The sequence below is a fragment of the Cloeon dipterum genome, chromosome 2 (assembly GCF_949628265.1).
Source record: "Cloeon dipterum chromosome 2, ieCloDipt1.1, whole genome shotgun sequence".
Taxonomy (NCBI): Eukaryota; Metazoa; Arthropoda; class Insecta; order Ephemeroptera; family Baetidae; genus Cloeon; species Cloeon dipterum.
Genome location: NC_088787.1, coordinates 27,201,605 through 27,223,940, shown reverse-complemented (window position 1 = coordinate 27,223,940; position 22,336 = coordinate 27,201,605). Strand labels below are relative to the sequence as shown.

General features: G+C 42.4%; 2 protein-coding genes across 3 annotated transcripts in view; one reads left to right on the top strand and one right to left on the bottom strand.

Annotated features, from left to right (window-relative positions):
• The window catches only part of LOC135937925 (elongation factor-like GTPase 1), a 76,539-nt gene extending 56,196 nt beyond the window's left edge, over positions 1 to 20,343 (top strand). The window contains exons 13-14 of the mRNA XM_065481282.1: positions 17,469 to 17,653; positions 20,080 to 20,343. Of these exons, the coding sequence (XP_065337354.1) occupies positions 17,469 to 17,653; positions 20,080 to 20,268 (374 nt within the window). The 3' untranslated portion in view covers positions 20,269 to 20,343. The remainder of the gene's footprint in view (positions 1 to 17,468; positions 17,654 to 20,079) is intronic.
• Positions 3,636 to 13,441, bottom strand: aos (argos). 2 transcript variants are annotated; one of them, XM_065481287.1, is made up of 4 exons: positions 13,279 to 13,441; positions 5,129 to 5,299; positions 4,865 to 5,071; positions 3,636 to 4,253 (listed from the first exon to the last, which is right to left on the bottom strand). In XM_065481287.1, exons 1-4 carry the CDS (start codon positions 13,396 to 13,398, stop codon positions 4,047 to 4,049), a joined length of 705 nt encoding a protein of 234 aa, XP_065337359.1. In that variant the 5' UTR covers positions 13,399 to 13,441; the 3' UTR covers positions 3,636 to 4,046. The 2 variants fall into 2 exon arrangements, with proteins under 2 accessions (XP_065337359.1, XP_065337358.1); XM_065481286.1 differs by lacking the exon at positions 13,279 to 13,441 and adding an exon at positions 10,471 to 10,650.
• Positions 20,344 to 22,336: the final 1,993 nt, after the last annotated feature.

Here is a 22,336-nt window from a genome sequence, read left to right as displayed (position 1 = left end):
AATCGCATCCTTTCATAATTCAAAATTTAGACAAAATTAATGACGAATTTCTCCTAAGCATCTATACCGCGGGAATCGCTTGGTGTGTAGATTTTCTCCGTACAACTGTTTGCTTTCGTCGCTTTCGCATTGTCAAATTGGCATCAATTTCTTTGTGTAAGTACAGCTCCAAATCATATCTCTTTCCGCATTCAAACAGCATACAACTTTCATTGACCGATTGTGTGAGTGCGGCAATTTGTGCTTTCAATGCCAAACACACTTTTCCCGCAGTTTGCTATTCAAGTCGTCGATTGTTGGCAAGCGCAATTTGCTATCAAATTCGAGCACATTTCTATTTTCCTTGTTGCAAAATTATCCTCTTTCACTAGCTCATAAAACCAAAAACGAAAGTCCGGCGAGCAAAGGTGAAATTGAGCATGTGGGCCATGGTACAGCGCAGATGTATTATTCATGTGCTCGCTGCACATTTCATTTTACAGAACAAACAATATACAACGGCGGCGTCGGATTTGCCACTCGGGTGGAGAGCAACGACTCAAAAGTGAAAAACATATTTACACCATAATAAATTGCGACGCCTCAGCGGCGACCGTGAAATTCGGCCCGCCGCCTCGAAACAAGCGTAAGATTCTCGCTTGGGAATAAATTATACAATTTCGAGCTGCTTTGCTCGAGCGAGGAAGACGAAAAGCAAGCGGAGACAAATTGCTTGTTTTCTCTTCAGCAAACAAACACCCAAGAGCGCATCTCAATCACACACGTTGCGTTTTGAATGCAAGAAACTGGCTAATTCTCCTCAGGGGAAACTGTTTCCACACCTTGTGCTCCCTGATCGATTTTCACTGTAAATATTCACGAGCCGTGATCATCCAGTCTAATTAAACGGCTTCTACCATCTGCTCATCGGATTGGCATCAATTTATCTCAGAAATGAAGGACGCTGGTAATTAAGACTACGTGAGATTCGAAATCGAGCAGCCCATTTTGTTTGTTGAGAGTCAGAGAGGTATTTTATTTGTTTGATCTTGACAGGCTGAACAAATCTCTTTTTGCAAAACAGATTAAAATTATCTCAACGTACATACGAGGGTCATACACAAATTAACCAAATTTACAGCTGATTCTACCATTTTCCTGCATATATAGTGAAGATACGAGAATAAGCATTAGTATGATGCAATTATCCATTTTTTCTAAATTAGTGAGATTAAAAGTAAAATGCAAATTATAACTCTATTCCTTGTTTGCCACAGAATCGAATCTATTATACAAAATCGATGAGGTTAGAGTAAAAAAAGATCATGTTCCTATTTTTGGAATAAACTGACCCAAATTCATTGACTCGCGTCCAAGCTTGAGATTAAAAAAGCGGCTCATTGACTCGCGCGCAAGTTGGTGGAAAGGGCTTAAAACAAAGCACGCGTTTTATTCAGTTGGATTTGCACAAGCTGCGGCGTGGAATCCATCCAAGAATGCCGAGTGCCGTTTCCAAGACACACTATCGCCTTTTTGTTCGTCGGGAAAGAAAGACAAAAAGCTGGACGCATTTTGTTTCAGTAGTTTTGGCGATCGAGTGTCCTCCATTCTTTTTTCGCGTCCCATTGTGCTTGTCGTCTTCATTGTCTCCAAGTGTTTTGTTAATTAGCGCTAAGTGTGCCGTATGACCACAACACTGGCATTCGTCACACCCCGGCCCGACCCCCGGGGCCTTTTCAATTAAGACCCACTTTTGCCTAGAATAAGACGACGCATCTCCGTCAGGTGCGTTATTGAACGATTCAATTATAGAAAAATGCTCCACCGAGCGTTACGTTTCACACCGCAGAAAGGTTGGATTTGTTTTTTCATGGTCAGCACAATAGTATTACGAGATCTACCACTCATATAATGACTCTATTAAATAATTGCGAGACAAGCGAGCAGCTGGCCAGTGTCTGGAAACAAGTTAAATTGAAATGAAGTAGATTGGTCTCAGCTATATGTGAGAGCAAAAGGTATGAGTGAGAAACTGTAAAGTAAATTTTACAGTGCGGCCGACATTATGCTCGCAGACCACGCTAATATCATCTAGAATTATTACTAACAATCAGGCAATTGATATTAAAAGTAAAATTCTTTAATTTCTGTTAAGTAAAGGTGTGCAACTCTCATTCCTTTGCGAGGATACCATGAAAATTTCTTGACTATTACTCTTAATTGGACACAATCGTGCGGTCGTGGGAGTACGAAAGTCCCATCTGCACATTTATCACCTGTCGTTTTCCGCGAACAAGTTGAATTTGGCAAATTCCTCTTCGCACCTCACTAGCCTTGAATTTAATCTGTGAACGATGACAGTCCAATTGGATTGGTTGAAATGCATTCATTTTTTCTGCATGCTGGTCACTGATCGATTGATTTTGCTCTCACGGAGCGAATTCCAAGCCAAAAGATCTGCTCGACGTGGAAATAAATAGCCTGTGCGCGGATCAATTCGATTGACTGTGAACATTGACTTTCATGCCTTCTAATTCTGCTGCTGCCGAGTATCCGTTTTGTTTGTTCCCACCGTGGCCACTCATCCAGATTAAAGTTCTTCCAGCCGTTGTTTGAATCTTTCAGCATTATAAGTTATTTCGGAATTATTCTAGTCTAAATTTGAAATTAAATTTAAATGATTGCAAAAAATGCTAATATGCGGCCGGCAAGTTATTTTTAGTTGAAATTAAATTCGACTTTTGGTGCTCATAGCAGGAAATTGTTGAGCAAGCAATTTATGTAGTAATTGAGAAAAATTTACAGCTCGCTAGATGCCGAGGTAGCTGCATTTAATAATTTATATTAAAAGCATGACTTAATGCTCCCTACCAACAAGACTAGTTTTATTGCTGTAAAGTAGCAATTTTGCTATTTAGTAGGTTTGATTGATTATTATTGACCTGACAGTAACTGATAATTTTTCGTAAATTAATTCAGAGTACTGTCATTTATTTCTACAGATCTTAATCTATACAGATTATAATTTAAGTTCAAGCTATCAATGTTGTGTACCGGTATCAGATACCTTAGACAGTTCAGATAAACATTTCCTCTTAGAAGCAATAATGATTTTATTTCGGACTCAAAATGTGAAAAAATCGTGCATTTTGGATATGTTTCTTGAGTTTTGGCAAAACGTGAAAACAAATCAATGAAAAGTTTATTGAATTGAAATCCAAAACTATTGGAATGTAACCCGACCTGAGAGCGAAGTGTGGCACCATCTGTTGAACATTCGCCTCTTCTCAGGGCACCGTTTCGCTCGCCAGCGCCACCTGGTGCCAGGGTCCGTTGAACCACCCTTGGAGGCGGCGAGCGGCCGCCCCCGAGGGACGGTCGTTGACCCATCGTGTCACTCACTGCCTTGGCCAAGTGAAATGAAGTGAGGCTGCGGCGAATGGACCTGAGTTTGTGAGCTGTACCTTAGTATGTGTGTACCTAACACCTGATGCGCGAGTGAGATGGAAAGCAACGACGTGACCTGATCCCAGGTGGCACTCACACATGTTGGCAGTAACCTTGGTGCACTTGTAGGACTTTCCTCGATCAGAGTTGTGCTTATTGATTTTCAATCGGTCGTCGTTTGGATTTCTTTGAATAAAAGAACTGCGGTGTCGGGTTTTATTATAAATTGCTTTTTATGTAGTTAAAATTATCAAGTATAGCACATGAGTCTTAGCAAAACACATTTACAAACACATATGCAGCATTATCGTCAGCTAGAGTCTATGTACACACTTGAACAGGCTATATGTACATACAAACTTTGCTCAGGGATGGACGCATAAATTAACTACTGTTAACATGATTCAAATTTAATCTTAAAAATTGGCATGGAGAACATTGAAAGTTTTCGTTGTGGGCGCAAAGAAAGTTTGGGATTTGGTGTCCACCCCTCAAAAGATAGAAATACACCTGAGGCTATGACAATCACATGGGGGCCCCGTTTGTACTAGATCAGGTACGCTGTGGCTGCAGGCTCACCCTCAGGGTCACCCTCAGGCTCGCCGTTGGGTCACCTGGGGTCACGAAGACACGCAGAAACCGCTGTAAGTGCGGTAGGTTTCCTCCGCCAAGCTTTTAGCGGCGATCACGCCTGTTTCCCAGTGATGCTTGGGGCAATGGTGGTTGGTGGGACATTGGCACAGAGTGTTTAGGTTCACGTCGTCCACTTCATGTCGTTTGCGCACCGTAAAGAGTCGGCAGGGCTCCTTGCGTCTGCATAATATTCGCTGTAAAAATTAAAGATGCAAATTTAGTCAAAATTATTTCAGTGGTTGATTCTATTAGACTTAAACATTGAAATGCAATATTTAAATAATTTTTTTAAATGCTTTTTTCCTTTTTAATTGCCACAAAATTATATTTCCAGCAAGCAAAAATGTCACCATATTAAATAAAGAAATAACAAATTTTAACGCACCTTTAAAGGTATTTAATTGGCCATTTTGAAAGATCGCAATAAAATTAGGGTTTTATTTGCTCACGCTTGATAATAACAGACTAAAAGCACATCACAATTGATATCTGACGAACTTAGCGCATGTAAGGTACTCTAAATTTTTATTTAAGGTAATTTAACTGTAAACGTATTCAAAGTTGTACTGTTCTAAATAGAATCAATTTATGTATTAAATTAACTTTTTTTAATTTTCTTTTGCTAAGAAGATTTCAAAAATACTTTAGAAATCTAAAAGCTCACTGGTTTCCCAGTTTGCTCGAGTTTAAGCAACCGTTTTTTATCTCTATTTTCAGCAGGTGTGTGGACCACTTGTTTGGTTAATTTGGTCGTTTCTGGTTCGTAATTTGACACTTTAGGCTGAGGGAAAATTTTGAAACTTACACTTTCGGGGGAGCAGGCAAACGAGAATTGATAGCCCACGCCTTGAGGCGTATTGAACATTTGTCGTTTAACCAAGTAGGCAACCGATGACTTCGGACAGTGGCAGTGCATCACCTGCTCCGTCACGTTGTCTGGCGAAGTAGTCACTGTCCAAGTGATATCCCTGAAAAACCGACACTTTGGCAGTTCCTTCGTCGGCTCACAAGTCTAAAAAGGCAATAAAATGAGTCCAAAATCGATATTTTTTATTTTTGTATAATTTACCTTGAAAAGCCTGTTCCTGTCGGTGATTGTGTGTCCATCGGAAGCGTCCAGTGAAGACGAGCAGGATGACGAAGGACATTGGCATTGCTTTTCGATCCAAGGCGAATTGTACTTGTCGACTTTGTTGCAAACAGCGTAACGTCCACATTTGGGCAAATCCTCGTCTCTGTTCTGTAAACAAATTCATAGGAGAGCTTTAGTATAGGAATATTTTTTCTCTTGTTAAACGTTAGCCGGGACGAATTTTCAGCCTCCTCATCAGTCGGCTTAATATCGGAATTTACGGTGGATCGGGTTTTCGTGGCGGCAGGCGACGTTTCACCTCAAACCTTGAGTGTTTCACGTCAAAACAAGAGGTTGGGCGTGTGGGCCCTGGCACGGTCGGCGGTTTGGACCGGTCGAGAGGGGTGTCCGAAAAGAAAAGACGCGCGAAACTCGAGCCATTTTTTGGAGGCTGCTGTGGTGAGCACGTGGTTTGCGGCTGGACCGGCTGGTGGCTGGCGGCTCAGGTTTCCTCCGTGCAGCCAACCAGCCAGTTTGACTTGGTCAGTTAGACTCGGTCGAGTGCCAGATCACGAACGTGTCTTTTAATGCATTTGCCTGCTATAAAAGAGTCTGATCGGCCGTTTCCGCTCTTTTTGTGCTGTCCATTGAGAGGCAATTTAGTTTAGACGACAGCGCTGACGGGCCGACCGACTCATACTTTTGTAATGCTATGGCAATCAAGATGCTCTCTCGGTTGCATGCGGTTTAATTTTATATTGATTTCAAAATATATTTGGTAAAATATTGTTCATCTTCTATGTTTAACTAGAAATTATTATCCTCTGCGCTCTCCGTAGTAACGTCGTGGGCTAACTCCTAAAAAAGTTTAGTAAACGCTGACCATTTTTCATGAAAAAGATCGTGAGCAGAAAAGGAATTAAAACTGGCTTGAAAATGTTCCGATTTTCCTTGTAAAGAAAAAAAGAAGCAAACAATCACCAGAGCACCTGAGGAGAGGCATGTAATCCGCCCGCGCTTCTCAGAAACGTACACACACCGCCGATGGTTTTCCCTCAGGGGGTGTGCATCCCCGTCTGAGTGTGTATTGTATCAAAAATCTTCAATAGAGCTCTTAGAGCGGCTCAGCTTAAGCTTGACCTCGCGCGCGCCGCGCCCGTCAATGAAAACAAAAGCACTGCAGCTCAATGGACTTGCTTCACATACGACGAATGCGAGTGTGTATTTATAGGCTGTGGAGCAGGGCACTCCTTGTTGTGACCAAAGCCGAGGGCGTGGCTCGTCTTGCCATATTCCTTCAGCAGGCACGCTCCCAGTGTTGAACGGCCAGCGCGCTCGCTCGCCTATCCAACGGCCCATCTCGCTGATCGGCCAGTGTATCCGTATATTTTGGGGCCTTGTTTATATCCGTTCCCGATTTTTCGTGCGCAGCAGCTGCCTCCATTCATTTTCCACTCTATCATTTGAGCATGAAAAGCTTTAGTTTGTCATCAAACTTCCAGCTCGTTCAAAATATAGTTTATAAGTTACGTTAAAATATAATATATATTTGTAAGAAATCAAATTTGTAGTCAGTAAGCTCGAGAGACAGAATACCATCAGTTGGTCGTGTCTACCTTTTTGGGCTTACGCACTTCAGAGTTTCATAATATTGGTTTTGGGTGGACTCAACATTGAATTTTGAACACAAAATTGTCCTGCCTAACTTGTTTCGATTATCCTTAGCCCTAGACGAGAAAAGTAAGAGCTGGAAAATGAATTTAAATTATTCATGAGCAGGAAATTTTTGTATTAAGGTTTTATAAATTTAATTACGATCAAGTGTTAAATTGCATTTATAAACGACGGTTGGTTAGTAGCATTTACAGTTGAATATCTATTAACTACGAGCTAATTGTAAGAAAAATTTCTTACAGCACTAAGAAACCCAAAATATGTTTTAGATTTTTTGCTTCAAAAGAAAAGATTGGCTATGATGCACGATCCAACAAACTGTTACACAACACTGCCTCCACTCAGAATTTTTATATCCTTTCTTTTTGGAAAAAAATGATTTAATGCGATTATAATTATAGGCAACAGCTCTGCAGAGGCTAGAGTTGAGCTTCTCTGGGCCTGTGCAGCAGACAAAAAATTAAAACGCGGCTGCTGGTATTGATTTCTCGCGGTGCCCTGCAATTATTTCTCCTGGGGCACTCGCGACGATGGAATAAAACAAACCCGGACCTTTGTGGGTTTAGGCAAAAAACCAGTTTCTAACCCCGATCATTTTCCTTTCCTCGTTCTCGAGCAATATTTTATTTTAGCCGGTCCAGCAGCGGGCAGAGTAAATGCGCCGAACACCGACGATGCGCAATTTCTGAATGAGTCAGCTCGGCGCGAGCGGAATCGCCTTTCCATCTCTCGCGCTCTCGCCAGAGACGCGCATTTTGCTGTTCTTTTCTCGCCGTGTGTATTTATTTAATGTTATACACTCGTCTGTCGGTGGCGTTGATAATAAAAAATCTGCGCTTTGCTTTGCTGCGGAGATCTCGAAAGAGAAACTGGAATAGGACGCGCACTTTGTGTTATTACTTCACAATGGAATGAAGAGCTGGCATTCTTCGCTCTCGTGTGTGCCCCGTTGAGAGAAAAAAGCTCTGGCGCGCGGTCTTTTTATGTAACACATCCATCCACACACATCCTTTTCTCTTTCAAACCGTGAACGTGTGACGGACGCGAGAGAGGGACAAGAGGATGCACTTGAGAGCAGTATTCTAATCGCCTTTGAAAAGATGAAGTGCCCCTCGAGAGCTCCATTCAATGTGCATTTGAAATTATTTCATAGAAACGAGAAGCAATATAATGCTGCGGCGGAAGAGTTAAGAATTCCTGGCACTTTGAATTTTTTGTAACAGTCAAATTCCATAAAAATATTCCTCAAAAGATTGCTATTTCTCTTCACTTGTCAGGGAGTTTTTGTCTGAATCAGACATGTGGTGTGGAAAAGTACAAAGAAATTCCCGTTAAAAAAACTTTCTGTGGGGGGTCAACTCCTTGGGGAGTGTTTGTTCTAAAATTCCAAAGGGGCTCATGACAAATAGGCCAATTTTAGTGCGTGGAATTTTCCATTCAATGTACCCTATTTTTCTTTCTGAGGACAGTATCCGGAAACAATTTGTTATACTGAAAAAAGCTGACCTAAAATTTGTCCCTTGTCAAAAGATTTTTTCCCTATTTGTTACACAGCGTGTGATTCCATTTTATGTGTGCTTGCTGGGTATTCTCTCATTCAAGTTTTTACGCTCTTGAACTTGTCCTGCCATGGACAAGTTGCATGCCGGTTGCGAGCCGTGAACGACGATCATTTGTTATTTCGCGATCTGCTAATTACACAGCAGTGCAGCAGTAAGTTAGCATTTCCTGTCTGTGTCGAGCATCATTCTAAATTTAAACGGACGATTTCAGGGCAAAGTAAACTGCCGACAACGACAAGAAAATAATAAGTGAGAGAGTCTCGCCGGCCGGATGGACGTTTCTCAATTCCGTTTTCCTCTGCACTCTGCAATAGTGCACTTTGATAAATTTTCACAAGGTAGTGTTCGTTCGTTCGCTCGCGGTCGTCTGCAATTACGCAACTCCGCTGTTCGGCCCAAAAGAGCAGACTTAGCAATTGCATTTCCACCTGCTGCATACATATTGTTACACTCTAAGTGGGCCTTTAAAGGGAATCGCGTTGCGTGGTCGGCAGCTTGCTTGCCATTTAGCCACAGCTGCAGAGCAATGGGATTTGCTCATTCAGCAACCTTCAGCTTTGCCAAATGACACGTTTGTTGCAAAAGATATAGTGACAGGAGATTGAGAAATCTTTAAATCTGCTCCCCTACAATATCATAAGATTTCCGGAGCTGCTGACTGACAGCTTCTTCAATAGTTTCCTTTTGAAGTCCAAAATCTTTTTTTCGTCTTCCGGATTCAGCACCTGATTTATCCTTTTGTAAGCTGAACATCGACCAGCAATTTTGACGTAAAGTTCCTGCTCCACCGAGGGATTACTCTTAGTGCACCACCTGAACACTTCGTGTGAAAGGAATTTTTTTAGTTTTAACGGAATCCTGCGGGGCAACAAAACTCGTTCATAAATCCCATCCCAAATAAAATACAGTGTGCGCGCACACACTTTGTAGTGAAGACCGGATGGAAAAGGACAAAATGCAAGCAGCAAATGAATGAAAAGTACACATCCAATAAAGAGAGAGAAAAAGCATAATATAATGTATTCGGATGGAAAGGGGCCTGGCTGGTGAATGGCTGCGAGATTGTGTGTGATTGATGCTGCTTTTTGTGCAGCAGGAAAGGAAGAAGAAGCTGAAGAAGAAGAGAAGAGCTGGAGGAGGAGGAGGAGGAGGAGGAGGAGGAGCGGGCTGGAGGAAAACAGGTGGCTGCATCGAACGAGCTAGCTGGCCGAGCTCTCGCACAAAAAAAACCAGAGCAGGAAGCAGAAAAAAAGCAAACACGCCATTGAGAAAACAAACACAAAAACAATCGCAGCTCAACCCATTCAACGAACGGCACTCGCTCGCTCCTCTCCATCTCAAAATTGTGTGCTCCACGAACTCGATGTACGTGGCTACTTTTCGGTTTCTGTGTTTACTCGGTGTTTTTGCCCGAAACCTATCCGAGCCATAATGTTTCAAGTGAACCGGCCATGCGTTATAAGCCCACATTTTTTATTTTATCAAAAAGATAGGTAAAAAGCTCCACACGAAATTGTCTATTTTGGCGTTCGTCGTTTTACGAGCAAATTTTTTTTTCACCTGGGATTTTCGAAAAGGAATGGCTGTGTGTATTACTTGCAGCCGTTCAGGTCACCGAAATTTCCGCGTGATCCACTAAACAAAATATGCGAGAGTTTAAATCGGAGGCAATGAAAACAAAAAAGCTTCAACCCCCATTTATTTTTAATGGCACATTGTGGAAATGTTGTCACGGAGAAAAAAGCAATTTCCCAGTTATCTTTTTTGTGCTTCTCTCTTTTCTATTTTCAAGAATGGGACTGTGTAAATGTCAATGCACTCGAGATTTTACTTTATCACCAAACACGTTTTTTTGTCATTGGAAATATTGCTCAATTCTACTATCAAATTCCTTCTAAATCAGGTATGTGGCTCATGCAACAATTGCTCAAACCCTCACTTGATGAACCCCTCGAATCGAACTAACAATAAGCGAAAAATTTTATACATGCAAAAATGATACTCAACAAAAAAAATTGGGCAATTCTCGCAGTAGCAGCAACGCTGATGCATATATGCAATGAAAATTTACCGCTGGTAGATTTATAATTTGTTTGAACTCACCCCATGAGTGAATAAGACTGGAACTCCAGGATCCGATGTGATGTTAGAGGGCTGCGTGGTTTTGAGAGAATTTTGAGTGAAATTGGTGCTAGGGGGCTGCATGGTTTTGGTCGGAGTTTGATAGAAAACGGAAGCATACAGTATCAGAGACATTAAAATCGACATGTTGGCAGCTCGATTGCTTGGCACTGAATGAAATCTCGCCACCTCTGCACCCTGAATGAGCGCCGATGGTGGTGGCTGTGGTGGTGGTGGAAGTGGAAGTGGATGTTTCTTTCGAGTAGGGGAAGGTCAGTTTTCAGAACACGTGTTTGTTTCTTAACTGAATGTGCCTCGGGTAAATCTATTTGAGGAGCGTCACCAAAAGATAAAAAGTTTCGTACTGCCATCCCAAGCATACACAAAGCATTGAATAGCTATTTGAATGGGGATTACAAAATTGTATTGGAAACCTTCTTCAAATACCATAACTTTAAGGCATTTTCTGTATATATTGTTTGGTTTTAGAGGGTAAAGTAATTTTACTAAAGTTTCTTGCTTCACATTCTTGCAACAAGTATAATTTAGTGTGCATTTTTAGATTAAATTTTGATAATAATTTAAATTTATCTCTATAAGTAGCGAACAAGAAAAGTGCTAGATTTGAACTTTTAAAGTTATCCTCACGTTGCACCCAATTCAGAGTTCTTCTGCAGACGACATTTTTTGTTAAAATATTTAACAACAGAAAAATTTTAAAGCTAGTAGGAAAACTGAATTTCTCAAACGCTTTTACCCAAAAAAGAATGTGTAGTGAAAAAATATTGTTGACTCTTTTGTAATTGCTCTGTAAATTTAATTTCAATGTGACAAGAGGAAGTAAATATTATAAAAAAAATTCGTGGAAAATAATCACGAGAAGATGTGCCTGTCAAATAATGTGTGCACTAGAATTCAACCAATGCTTCACTTCTCAAATCAATTGATTGAACTTTGCATGTTCACATCCGAGTCCAGCCGGAAATCAAGGATGCACTGAAATATCACAAATGTAGTGTGTTCATCTCAGCGCGAATGTAGAGCAATCAGAAAGGTGGTGCCGCGAACAATAATAAAAAGCAAGCACAGGAGCAAGTGGGCGGAAGACTGCATTAGCCCGAATGAATGGCTGGGGTGTGATTTAAGATTTCGAGTGAGCAGGTAGCGTGAGAAGGCAGGTGTGTTGCCGGCACACGCAGCAGCTGGCACGACCCGTGGGAACGAAACAGGCCTCCGCGGGGGCGGCACCCACCCCACCTGCTGCCCAACGTACAGCAGCCCAAACAACAGACGCTCAGACAAAAGCGAACACACGACCGACCGGCTGCCGCTTTTGCCAATTCGTTCGTGTGTATAAATTTCACAATGTATTGCTTTTTGTAACGTGACAAATAATACGGTCAAAAAAATGTTATTTTTATATCAAAAGTCATTTAAAGTGGATTGATTTTGATTAAGAATTGAAAGTGAGTTGCATTATTTTCTGCGATAAACGGTTTTATATTTAAATAATAATTAAATTTTTCTTCGAATTGCACCAATATAAACCAAGCTACAAAACAAATTCTGATTTTGACATTTGCTCGAAAATTTATAGCGCTCGGCCCTATTTTTGTGGCAAATCTCGAATCCTTTTGTAGAGATCTATCCGACAGTGTTTTCTCAAATTTATTATAAAAGGAAACCTATTGAAGTGATAATATTATGGAATTGCAAGTTTGGAAGCAGTGCAAGCCATTTAAAAAGTGAATATACTCGGCTCCCATATAATAAAAATCACCGGTTAAATTTTGGCTTCTCAATCCTCAAGGAAAAAAAAATTATTTTCAAAGTTTTATCATTCCTCTTTGAAAAGATACAAATTTAGTGATATATTATTTAGTAATTTTATTTCCTTTTTAAGGGGTTTGAGAGCTTGCCTTGTAAGGTGCTGGACAACGTTCTTGTTCAAAACTTGTTGCACTTTTTCCAGTTATTGTCTAAAATGTTTCACAGAAGCTCGTTCGCCTCGTGCCAAAACTTCTAGTGCGTTGTTGCCGTTGTTAGGAGATAAAATTTTCACATATTTTAAGACCCAGTTTTGGTCAGACAACTTCTGAACATGACGCTTTTTAGGTGAATTTTATCACAACGTCCTTAAGGTGTGCCGTGGAATGTGTTGTTATTATTAAAAAGCACTCGGCGCCTCACCGGCAGCACTTTTTTACCGTTTTTAATGCATTGTGCAGGTTAGAAACGAGCATCCCGCATGAAATTGCTGCAATTATGGGGAGGGGGGAATGTTGAAGAAATCAACTTTCAAAATAAACAAAAAAAATATAAAAAATACCCTTCTCCATGCTGTTTTCCTAACTGATATAAGAATTTCATTGATCTTAAATCAAACTACGTGTTCCTACATGTTCATTGTATTAACATGAGCGAGTATTTGATTAAGAATGTTGAGACCCTCCGCAATTTCTTAAATCTAAAGCCTGACCTATTCCAACGGGCATCTTAATTGGCAAAAAATGTGCCCGGCAAAGTTTGACCGAATGAACGGACCGGCCGACTTGCCGAAAAGAAAACCGGCATAAACCGGCGAGGAGGCTGAAAATCCGGGTTGGCAAGGTTAAGGGGACGAAACGGGCGAGCGAATGGTGCGCCGCGGAGGCAGTTTGGCGCGCTGGACCGGAGCGGAGAGAGCCAGCCGAGGTGCACGCATCCTCTCCAGATGATGGGGCAGGCGCGGCAACGGCTCGGCTGGCGAGGGACTTTCAGTTTGGGCCCGACACCCGGCCCGGCACTCACCCCGAGTTGGTAGAAGACGCGGACGTCGGCGTCGTGGGCCCTGGACGCGGCCCGGGACAGCATGGGGATGCGCGAGGTGGCGGCCCCGGACACCAGCAGCAGCAGCATCAGTGGCAGCATGGCGCGCGTTCAACTCTCTGACTGACTGCCTCGCGCTACTACTGCACCCACCTCATGAATGACTGGGCGAGTCCACTCCGCACCAGGGGCGGACCGCTCCTTCCATTCATCCGCACCGAATCAATGAACCCGCGCGCCGACGCACTCTCCACTTCTGTTCGTCGGCACGCACTGGCCGAACACACGCTGTCGGCTCCGACCTCTCTCTTTTTCCAAAACGTGCTTTTTCGACTGCTTGCCGCCAATTTAATTGTCCTATTTAAATCAGTTTTAAAATTTCAAACTCGTTTTAGTTATTAATCCGTTTAATGTGAGGACAGCTTGTCTCCTAAAAGACCTAGTATTTCACATAAATGCTATTCAATTTGGCTCAACAGAACTCAGAAAGGGGTAAAACACGTGAAGATGGTGTCTGAAAAATTTCTATAGCAAGTACAGATCTGGAAAATGGGATTTTTTGTTCAAATATTATTGTTTATTGCATCTGAGTTTGGGACCAACTGCGTTGATTCTCCATAAAACTTCAAATCGGAAGCAAGTGTCTAAAATTTCCTCTATAAAATAAATTCAGCGATATTACGTGCGATATTGCGTGCGTGCAACCTCGCACATTAAGTTTTTGCTCAAGTGGTGTGGCTTTTGTTTAACACTCACGCACTGGTCCAAGTAAATGTAATCACAATCCTAAATCTTGAGTAACGATCGTTTTTTTAATGAATTGAACAAACTCTTATCTGATCACGAGTCGCATTTGAAAATTTATGGTAATAACCTTTTGGCGCCAATCGTTTTTTCGCCAATGAAATAATAAACAAGGCGCAGCAACAGCAGCAGCGAGAGATTTAAACTCTCGCTAAACACCCCTCCCAGCGTGAATTTAGTTAGAGATTAGCAATTCACGGAGAGTGTGTACATGCCATGCCCGCAGCAGCCGCTTTTTGCTCTGCCCGCTGTATACTATTTTACAACGAACCTGTGCAAAAAACTGCACACACACACACACACACACACATCTGTTTTCCCGAAAAAGCGCCGTAATTACTGATTTTCGCGTGAGGCTGTTTTTTCAGCCAATGATGCGCCAGCAGAATTTCCCACAGTCGATGATTTTTCCTGGAACGCTTCATAAATAATTTATTCTATTGCTCAGCGGCGTGTACATAATATAATGAATCGTAAAGCAGCGGCAGACAGGCCAGATGGACCCATTGAATAAAAGTGGAGCAAATAAATTCGGCGGCTGGAAAAAACCAAGTGAATGAGATAGTGTGTGTGTGTGTATTATAAATGTACACCTCCGTGTATAGTCTGCGCCGCGGCGTTCGGAGGACGACGAGTGTTTTATATTATATGCTCGAGAGCAGACAGCGCGCGTGAAAAGTTGCTGCCTTCTCTCTCTTTCTCGTGTGTGAGTGCCATCGTAGTTTTTTCGGCAGCGTTTGGAAATCACGCACGCACACTCGACTCGGACCACTTTCGTGCGTTTGTGTCAGGAAACTCGGCCGCAATCAATCGGGCCTAATAATCTGGCTTTACACGAGATCTCTCGGACTAATTAATAGGTTATTAAGGGAAGAGGCTGGTTAGAGAAGGGGAGGGAGATCTTTACAACCACGTCTCCAAGTTTCTGCTTTTTAATGCGGGGAAATAAGTATTTAAAAATATTTTGTCGCATTGCTATTTTATTTTGACACATTTAATTGGGATTTATTTGTTTTTATTTATTTCTTTGCCTGACCTGTTAAAATTAAGACGCAATTCTTTGACCAGACAACCTTTGGAACAAAATTGTGAAACACAGACGACTAATCCTACTCAAGTATTAATTTTCATGATTATATGTTTCAAACGCAAATGTTTGGCGTCTCGTATGTTAAGTAGAAAACAAAAATCCCAAGAGTTTAAAGGTGCAAAAAGCTGTCAAAATTTAGATAGGAGGCAGTGAGTTCCAGCTATAGGTGTTGTGAAAATTATGTGGGCTTGCGTTCAACGTCTTTGAAATTAATTTGTATTTTTTGATAGTTCCTGAATTTCAGGTTGGTAAAAACTATTCTCATTTCTCCACCGAGCGAGATATTTTGCTACAATTCAATATACAATGAATCGAAATATACTCGTTGGCTCACGTCGGTGATCGCATACTTTGCTTGCACTTATTTTTATAAAAAAAAAAATGAGAGAATCCAAGCGATGTTTCGGGGTTCGAGCGAGGGCCGATATCCACCTACGTCTGATTCTCTTGCATTGCAATGACGAGTCCATTTGGATTTAGGAGGATTGCGTAACCCTTCCGGCTCGCTTCTTGCTGGTTTGCACCTTGCCAGCATGCGTGAATTAATTACACGGGACAAATGTCTAGCGTTTCACTAAAAGATCCCGGTGCGAGGGCAGGAACACGAGCCTTTTATGGACTGGGCTTCCTTCGGTGAGGCCCGTTCACCCATGTTATTAGGACGTGGAGTTTTCGCGACTTGATCGTTGTTAGAGGATCACCCATCTCGAAAAAGATCTCTCCGATTAAACACACTGCAAATTTGAGGAGTAAAGATTTAATATTTCACTAGCATGTTATTTAATTGGTCATATATTCTGAAATTCAACTCAAGCTGCTTGTTTCATTTTTGTACGGCTAATTTAATTCAACTTTGCAATCCAAGCGATAAATTTACGTTGCTGACGCGTGCAAGGCAGCGCGTGTTTACCGACACGTCGCGAAAACTGCCAGCGCGCTAATTAATTGTTGGCGATTGTTGTCGGTGTGCTGGCCGGCCGCGGCCGCAACAATCGGGCGGAGGCTGGTGGAGCCGGAGCGGCGAGTGGCCTGGCGCCACATCTATCAGCAAAAAGGCCTCGGGAGGTGTCTTGGGCAACGCAATGAGGCCACCTGAACACGTTTATGAGCATTAGTTGGTTGTCGAGCCGGTGAGCGGGAGAACCACACGCGGACGGCCTCGCGCGTCGTGTACAATGATTGTTCATACGCACACGGCGCGCACTTGTTCTTTTTTTCGCTCGCTCGCTCGCTCACTCGCTCCCTCGGAAGCCAAGACAAGTTGCAGTTAGTTATTGTTGTTGCCCAAAGACTGATCGGCATCAGCCACCTTTTCTCATCTTCGCATTGTCAACGCGGCATCAAACTCGCTGCCCGATTTATTTTCATTCATTCTGATGCGTGAAAGCAGGGAGCGGATTTGCAGGCGACACGGTCTTGTTTGCAGCTGGCTGACTCGGCGCTTTCAGCCCTGCCACATGATTGATGGTCTTTTAATGAACTTTGAATGGCGATTGTGTACACGTTGGATGTGTCCTCCTCGTTAGGAAACAAGGATGATCAGATCTTTAGATCGATTAACCAACTCCCGACCTTGAAACGCTCGAGACGCAGCAATGGGTCAGAAAGGCTGGATTTGCAGATGCAGTGAATGCTTATTTAGATTCAAAGTGATTTTTATTGCGGATCAGCAGAGCAACTATGCTCCACACCTCCCCACATTCAGAACACAATAGATAAATATACCCGAATGTATTTACCCGAATCCATTCCTATAATCGAACAGGGATTACCAAGAGTTGCTAATATAAGTTTCTTAGAACTCTACAAATGTGTCCATTGCTGAGCGCATTCTATGCGTGCACTTGAGAATCCGAGCTTTGAGCTGATTTGAGCCTACGTGCATTACAATTAAGAGTGAATTCAGAGATTTTGGAAGGTTGCTAAAACAGTCTGACTTGCTACTTGTTGTTTTGCACCTTTCCTGCCTTCAATATAAAAGACACCGGTGCGAGGGCAATAACATGAACTGGTCCATTTCTGGACTGGGCCAGACTGGGCTTCCTCCAATGAATGCCCATGTTGTGCGTTCGCGACGTTTTGGCGAATTACTCTATCAGAGGGGGTCACCCATCTCGAAAGAGAGGAACTGATCAAAATACAATTTAGTCATTATATATTTTAGCTCAACCAATTTTCTTTTATCATGTATTCCCATGACATTCAAAGCTTAATACGACCAACGTATTCCCAACTGCTAATTCTAATTAGTGCTAACCATTCCCCTTGATTGTTTCAGGTAAAATGTACGCTGTCCTGGGGCGTCGTCACGGCCGCGTGCTACACGGAGACCAGCAGGAGGGCTGCACCACGTTCAGCGTAAATGCCGTCCTCCCCGTCGTCGAAAGCTTCGGATTTGCTGGAGAAATCCGCAAACAAACCTCAGGGCTGGCCAGCCCACAGCTCGTGTTTAGCCACTGGGAGGTAGGTCAAACTCTTTTTTCTATCCACACTAAATGAAATTCAAGCCATTGACGTCAAATTTTCAAAATCAATATTTCAAGGTGTCCTGAGTGAATGCTTTGTTTTGACCCGGCTTGAAATTTGCAATTCATAACGCATATATAGGAGAGAAACGTCAACCTCGGAAGACGAATTTAAAGCGCGGTTGGATTCGGGAATAGCTGCGCCGCGGCTGTGAATCTGGTCCCTGAGTGGGGCCACGCAATCGCAACAGGTGTCCGGTGACTTTTCGAGAATCTCAGCCTGCGCCGAGCACCTGCCTGCCTGGCCGCGTAACTCGGCAGCTCCTTCCCCTTCTTTCCCACGAAGCGCGGACAAAAAACAACCCATTCAGGCGCCGTCGCCTCCGCGTGCCCCGAGGGCACCCCGGGGGCCGCCCGGGCCCACTCTTCAAGCTGGACCGGCAGCAGCCGCGCCTCTCCAAATAAATCTGGCACACCTCCTGCCTACCTTTTGAATTAAATATCATCCACTTGGATGCTGGCCTCTCTCTAGGGATGCCACACCTCTAACTGCTTTAATGTATTAGCCGATCATTAATAACATTCAGTGACGTTGGATATTGTTTCGAAATTTGTTTTGCTTGCATGCCTTCGTCGACTTTCCAAACAATGACACTTGATTTTAGCAAATCCTCTGTGTTAGTATCATAGCTTCATTTCGCTGGGTTAAATTTTTGCGCAGATTGCCACCACTATGGAGCAGAGAAGGCTGATTAATTTACCGTTTTAATTTAGATTTATTCCTCACATCCACGATTCATCCATCAATTAATGCTGCTAACGCTTGAATCATGAAAAACCTATGCCTGAAAATTTTCAATCGGCACTTTTTTTCTGTTCGGAGGCAAACCCATCATCATTATTGATCAAAGTGTCGCACCTGGCAACCCTAGAGTTCCCTATCTTGTTATTATTTAGTGTGCTGCTCTGTCGTCTTTTTTCTCTCTGGCCTCGCGTTGTTTTGGGTGAAATAGAGGCTGCTGCTCTGGCTGCTTTTTTGTTCAGCCTCTAGCTCTCTTTCTCGGCCTGCGCTGCTGCTGCTGCTGATCAAAATTATTATACTCGCCCGCTCGCTTTTTGCGCGCCTACACGGCTCCGATCTCCGATCCGATCTTCCTCTTCGATACGCCGGCAGTTGTTGCTGCTGCGCTTCTTTCTACGTTTTTAAGTGGAAATTCTGGTCGCGGTTTTCCACTGGTCGCCGCATTTTCAGGAAATGCACGACACGAAAAATCACTCACCCGGTCGCCGTACTTGAGGAAGTTAATGCGGTTGCATAGATCCATCTCTTGCGGCTTTGCCTCTTTTCTGGAAATTCGTCCACATGAAAGTTCTGGCGTACCCTGGCGCCAGCGGATCCGTGTCGCCACACGTTTCCGTCCTACAGCGATCTTTATACCAAAAAAATTTGCCGTGGCGAATTGATTAAGTTTTACGATCGCCACGTATAAGGACATTTTTCGTCACCGGGCAGGAATTTTGACGTCAGCGCAAGGGTCCGAGAATGAAGGTTTCTCATCTGGGGTTTCACATAAATTCCTAATGAGGAAATTAAAAACACTGATGTATTTACCTGCATTGACCTGCTTTAATCCTGCATAGGATACCTCTATTCGAATGTGAAGAAGATATTTGTGGAGATTTGCTCCGAATTTTCGCTCGTAGAAACGTCCTTTTTTAAGAGCATAACGATTTCCCTCTCACACTTGACAGATTCTGCCTTTTTTCAATGAGCAGTCTGTTCTTTTGTCGATGCACCTGCTCTCTTTTTATCCAGCAACATGCGGTTTTCGCGAATGGAGTCATAACTTTTTGTAGTTCACTTCTGGAAAAAGAAGAAACTTCTTCCAAATGTGACTGTTAACAATTATACAAGCGCGGGCTGCCGAGACGCGCGGATCCATTAGCAAAAATACCGAGAATCATATTCTTTTTACCTTAATGAGCGGACGCACAAACGCCTCTTGTTTCTCGGACGGGAAAATGTGCGTCACATTTGGCGGTCTCGTGTTGTGTCACGTGATCCCAGCGTACAATACATTTATTTAGCAATTCCAAATTATGTGCTCATTAACATTTCGCCTCATATAACGCATTCACTTCGTCAGAGAACCCAACATTTTGGAGGTTGAGCTATCATGTAAATGCTGGATTTGCTTTTTTGCCTTCAGGTTCAGGTGTACTGAGGGAACCGAGAAAGATTAGGGTTGTGTTAGATTTAATAAATTGGTGCAGCATAATTGTTTTTGTGTCTTTTCTCCACAAAGCAAAACTCGCCTAAACTCCACATGAAAATAATTCTTGAGAACCGCGCATATTTTGTATTTATTCTAAGTTGTAGTTTTCTTCCAACTTCCAATACTATAATTTGATGCACAATTGCAGGTTCTGGACGTTGATCCCTTCTGGGCTCCTAGCACTGAAGAGGAGTATCTGCATTTTGGTGAAAAAGCCGATTCCGAAAACCGAGCCAGGATGTACATGGACAACGTTCGGCGAAGGAAGGGACTGACTGTTGAGCAGAAACTTGTTGAGTTCGCCGAAAAGCAGAGAACCCTCTCCAAAAATAAGTGAATCCACGTGCGACGTTTTTTATCCAAGGGACTTCCTTTTTATGTAATTTATTCTTTAAATAAATAAAAGTAAAACACAAAACGATTTTTCAATTATTTTTTAAAAATCCCGACCATCAGCCTTGAATCCGGTCGACCGGAAGAAAAGTAATTGTTAATTGCTTTCAGAATTCCGACGCGTCATAATTAAAGCCGGCTAATTGCGCGGGTAATTAGAGTTGTGCAGTGCGAACGCTGGTGAAGCGAGGCTAATTTCCCGGCGCGACTGAAAAGTCTCGGCTGTGCGCGCGGTCGTTAATAAAATAAATGCGCGTCGCTTCAAAATCGTTCGCGCTGATGCTAATTTGCCTGCGAGAGAGATGAGCACCACTAAAGTAGATAATTTGTCGTTTGACCGGTGTAATAAACCAGCAGCAGCGGCAGAGAAATTGATCTTTTCCTGTCTTCGAGGAGCGGCCGCACAGCCTCCGCGCGTCCCGCGCCCCCCTCGTCCGCCCAACAGCCTCCGACGTCTCGCGGTCCAGGCCTCGAGCGACCGAAGGCGCCACACAGCGAACTCAGGTGGAACCCGTTCTGGCCCAATATACCATTCAACCTGAAAAGGCGGCTTAAACAACTTTCTTAAATTTCTTCACGTGATAATTTAAAAAAAAAATACTATATAAAGAGTCTCAAAAGCTATATGCTGTTTTAAATGTAAATTTGTATCGTTACCCATAAAATTTGTTATCAATGTTAGGAAAACTAGCTTGATTGTTGGACTTTATTATTGTAAAATTTCCACGAACGCGTAAAAATTTGCTTTAATTAATTGAGAATTGTGAAAAAAATATCCGCATAATAAGGTAGGTTATTTATCAAGCATTTGACTCTATCTTAGAAATGTCTCACTAAAAAATAAGTTGAAACAATTTTCTGCGCAAAAAAAGTTGGCATATTGGCATAAATTAAAATTATACAATATTGAATGCCCCTATCAAAACAAAAATTTATGAAATTTTAAGAAGAGCATTCTTTTAATTTGTCTAAAATGTCTAAAAAGTTGTTGAGGCCAATAATAGTAACCTAAAAATCCTCAAATTGTTGTTTTTACCTGCATTTGATACTTCGTAAAATTTGTAAAGAGGAAGTTAAAGGAAACTGACGTTAAAATTCATTTGGGAAAATGCTTTTTATGCATGCTCTCAACGAACTTAAAGAATATCTCGCAATATATGACTTTATAAATTTCAATAAAATCTTTCGTGTAATCTTATTTATCTTATTTTAAGGCGCAAGGCACGTCTGCTCGGCGGCGGGAGGTTTGTCGCTCTGTATAGTCACCACAATTTGTTTCTAATGTTTCCGTTTCTTACTTTGGTGTATACTTAAGGGAGCTTTGCGTGAGCATGCTCTACAAAGAAAATTCTATAGCTTTTCAGGATAGTAACTGTTTTGCTTTCACAGCATGTTTCCAAAAAATATCTCATACAAAATTGTGCTTGTCCTCTGAAGTAAAATGCGTGGCGAATCACAAATGACGTGGGAAAAATGAGCGGGGAATGTGGCCTAAAAGTAGAATAAAAGAGCCGAGAGTGCGTGGCCAAATCACCATAATTTAGCCGTCGATTTGGAGGGTCATCGGCGGTACCTTTTCCCTTTGTTTAGAAGCTGCAAATTAAATGTCGCGCTCCCACATCTCATTATTTCTTAAACGGCAAAATGAGCAACAATTTTATTTGGGCACAAAGTGAAATGCGTGTGGCCGAGTTTGCAGAGCAACATTTCGCGTGTGAATTTCCTCGTCAGCATGTTTCAGATAAAAGCAGACATCAGCGATTTATCCCAAATGTTGATTTTTTGTGTGTGTCTAAAACGCTGCTCGCAAACAGAGTGTTTATGCATTTCATTGAAAACAATTCGTTTCAAATTACCTTGAAGACACACCCAAACGCGCAAGGGAGCGGAAGCCGTCTGTCAAAAGTGCCTGATTTACGAGCAAACGGCGAAAAGAGTCCATCGAAAAAATCTCACGTACACACACGGCTCGGGTTATTAGACTATCTGGAAATTAATAAACTAAATATTTT

What these genes read in the sequence shown, in the direction of transcription:
- aos (XM_065481286.1), bottom strand. Translation starts at nt 10,635, where the DNA reads ATGTCGATTTTAATGTCTCTGATACTGTATGCTTCCGTTTTCTATCAA. An exon ending in CAGTCTTATTCACTCATGGG is followed by an intron (nt 5,300 to 10,470) that starts GTGAGTTCAAAC and finishes ATTTGTTTACAG; the next exon opens with AACAGAGACGAGGATTTGCC. An exon ending in ACAGGAACAGGCTTTTCAAG is followed by an intron (nt 5,072 to 5,128) that starts GTAAATTATACA and finishes TTGCCTTTTTAG; the next exon opens with ACTTGTGAGCCGACGAAGGA.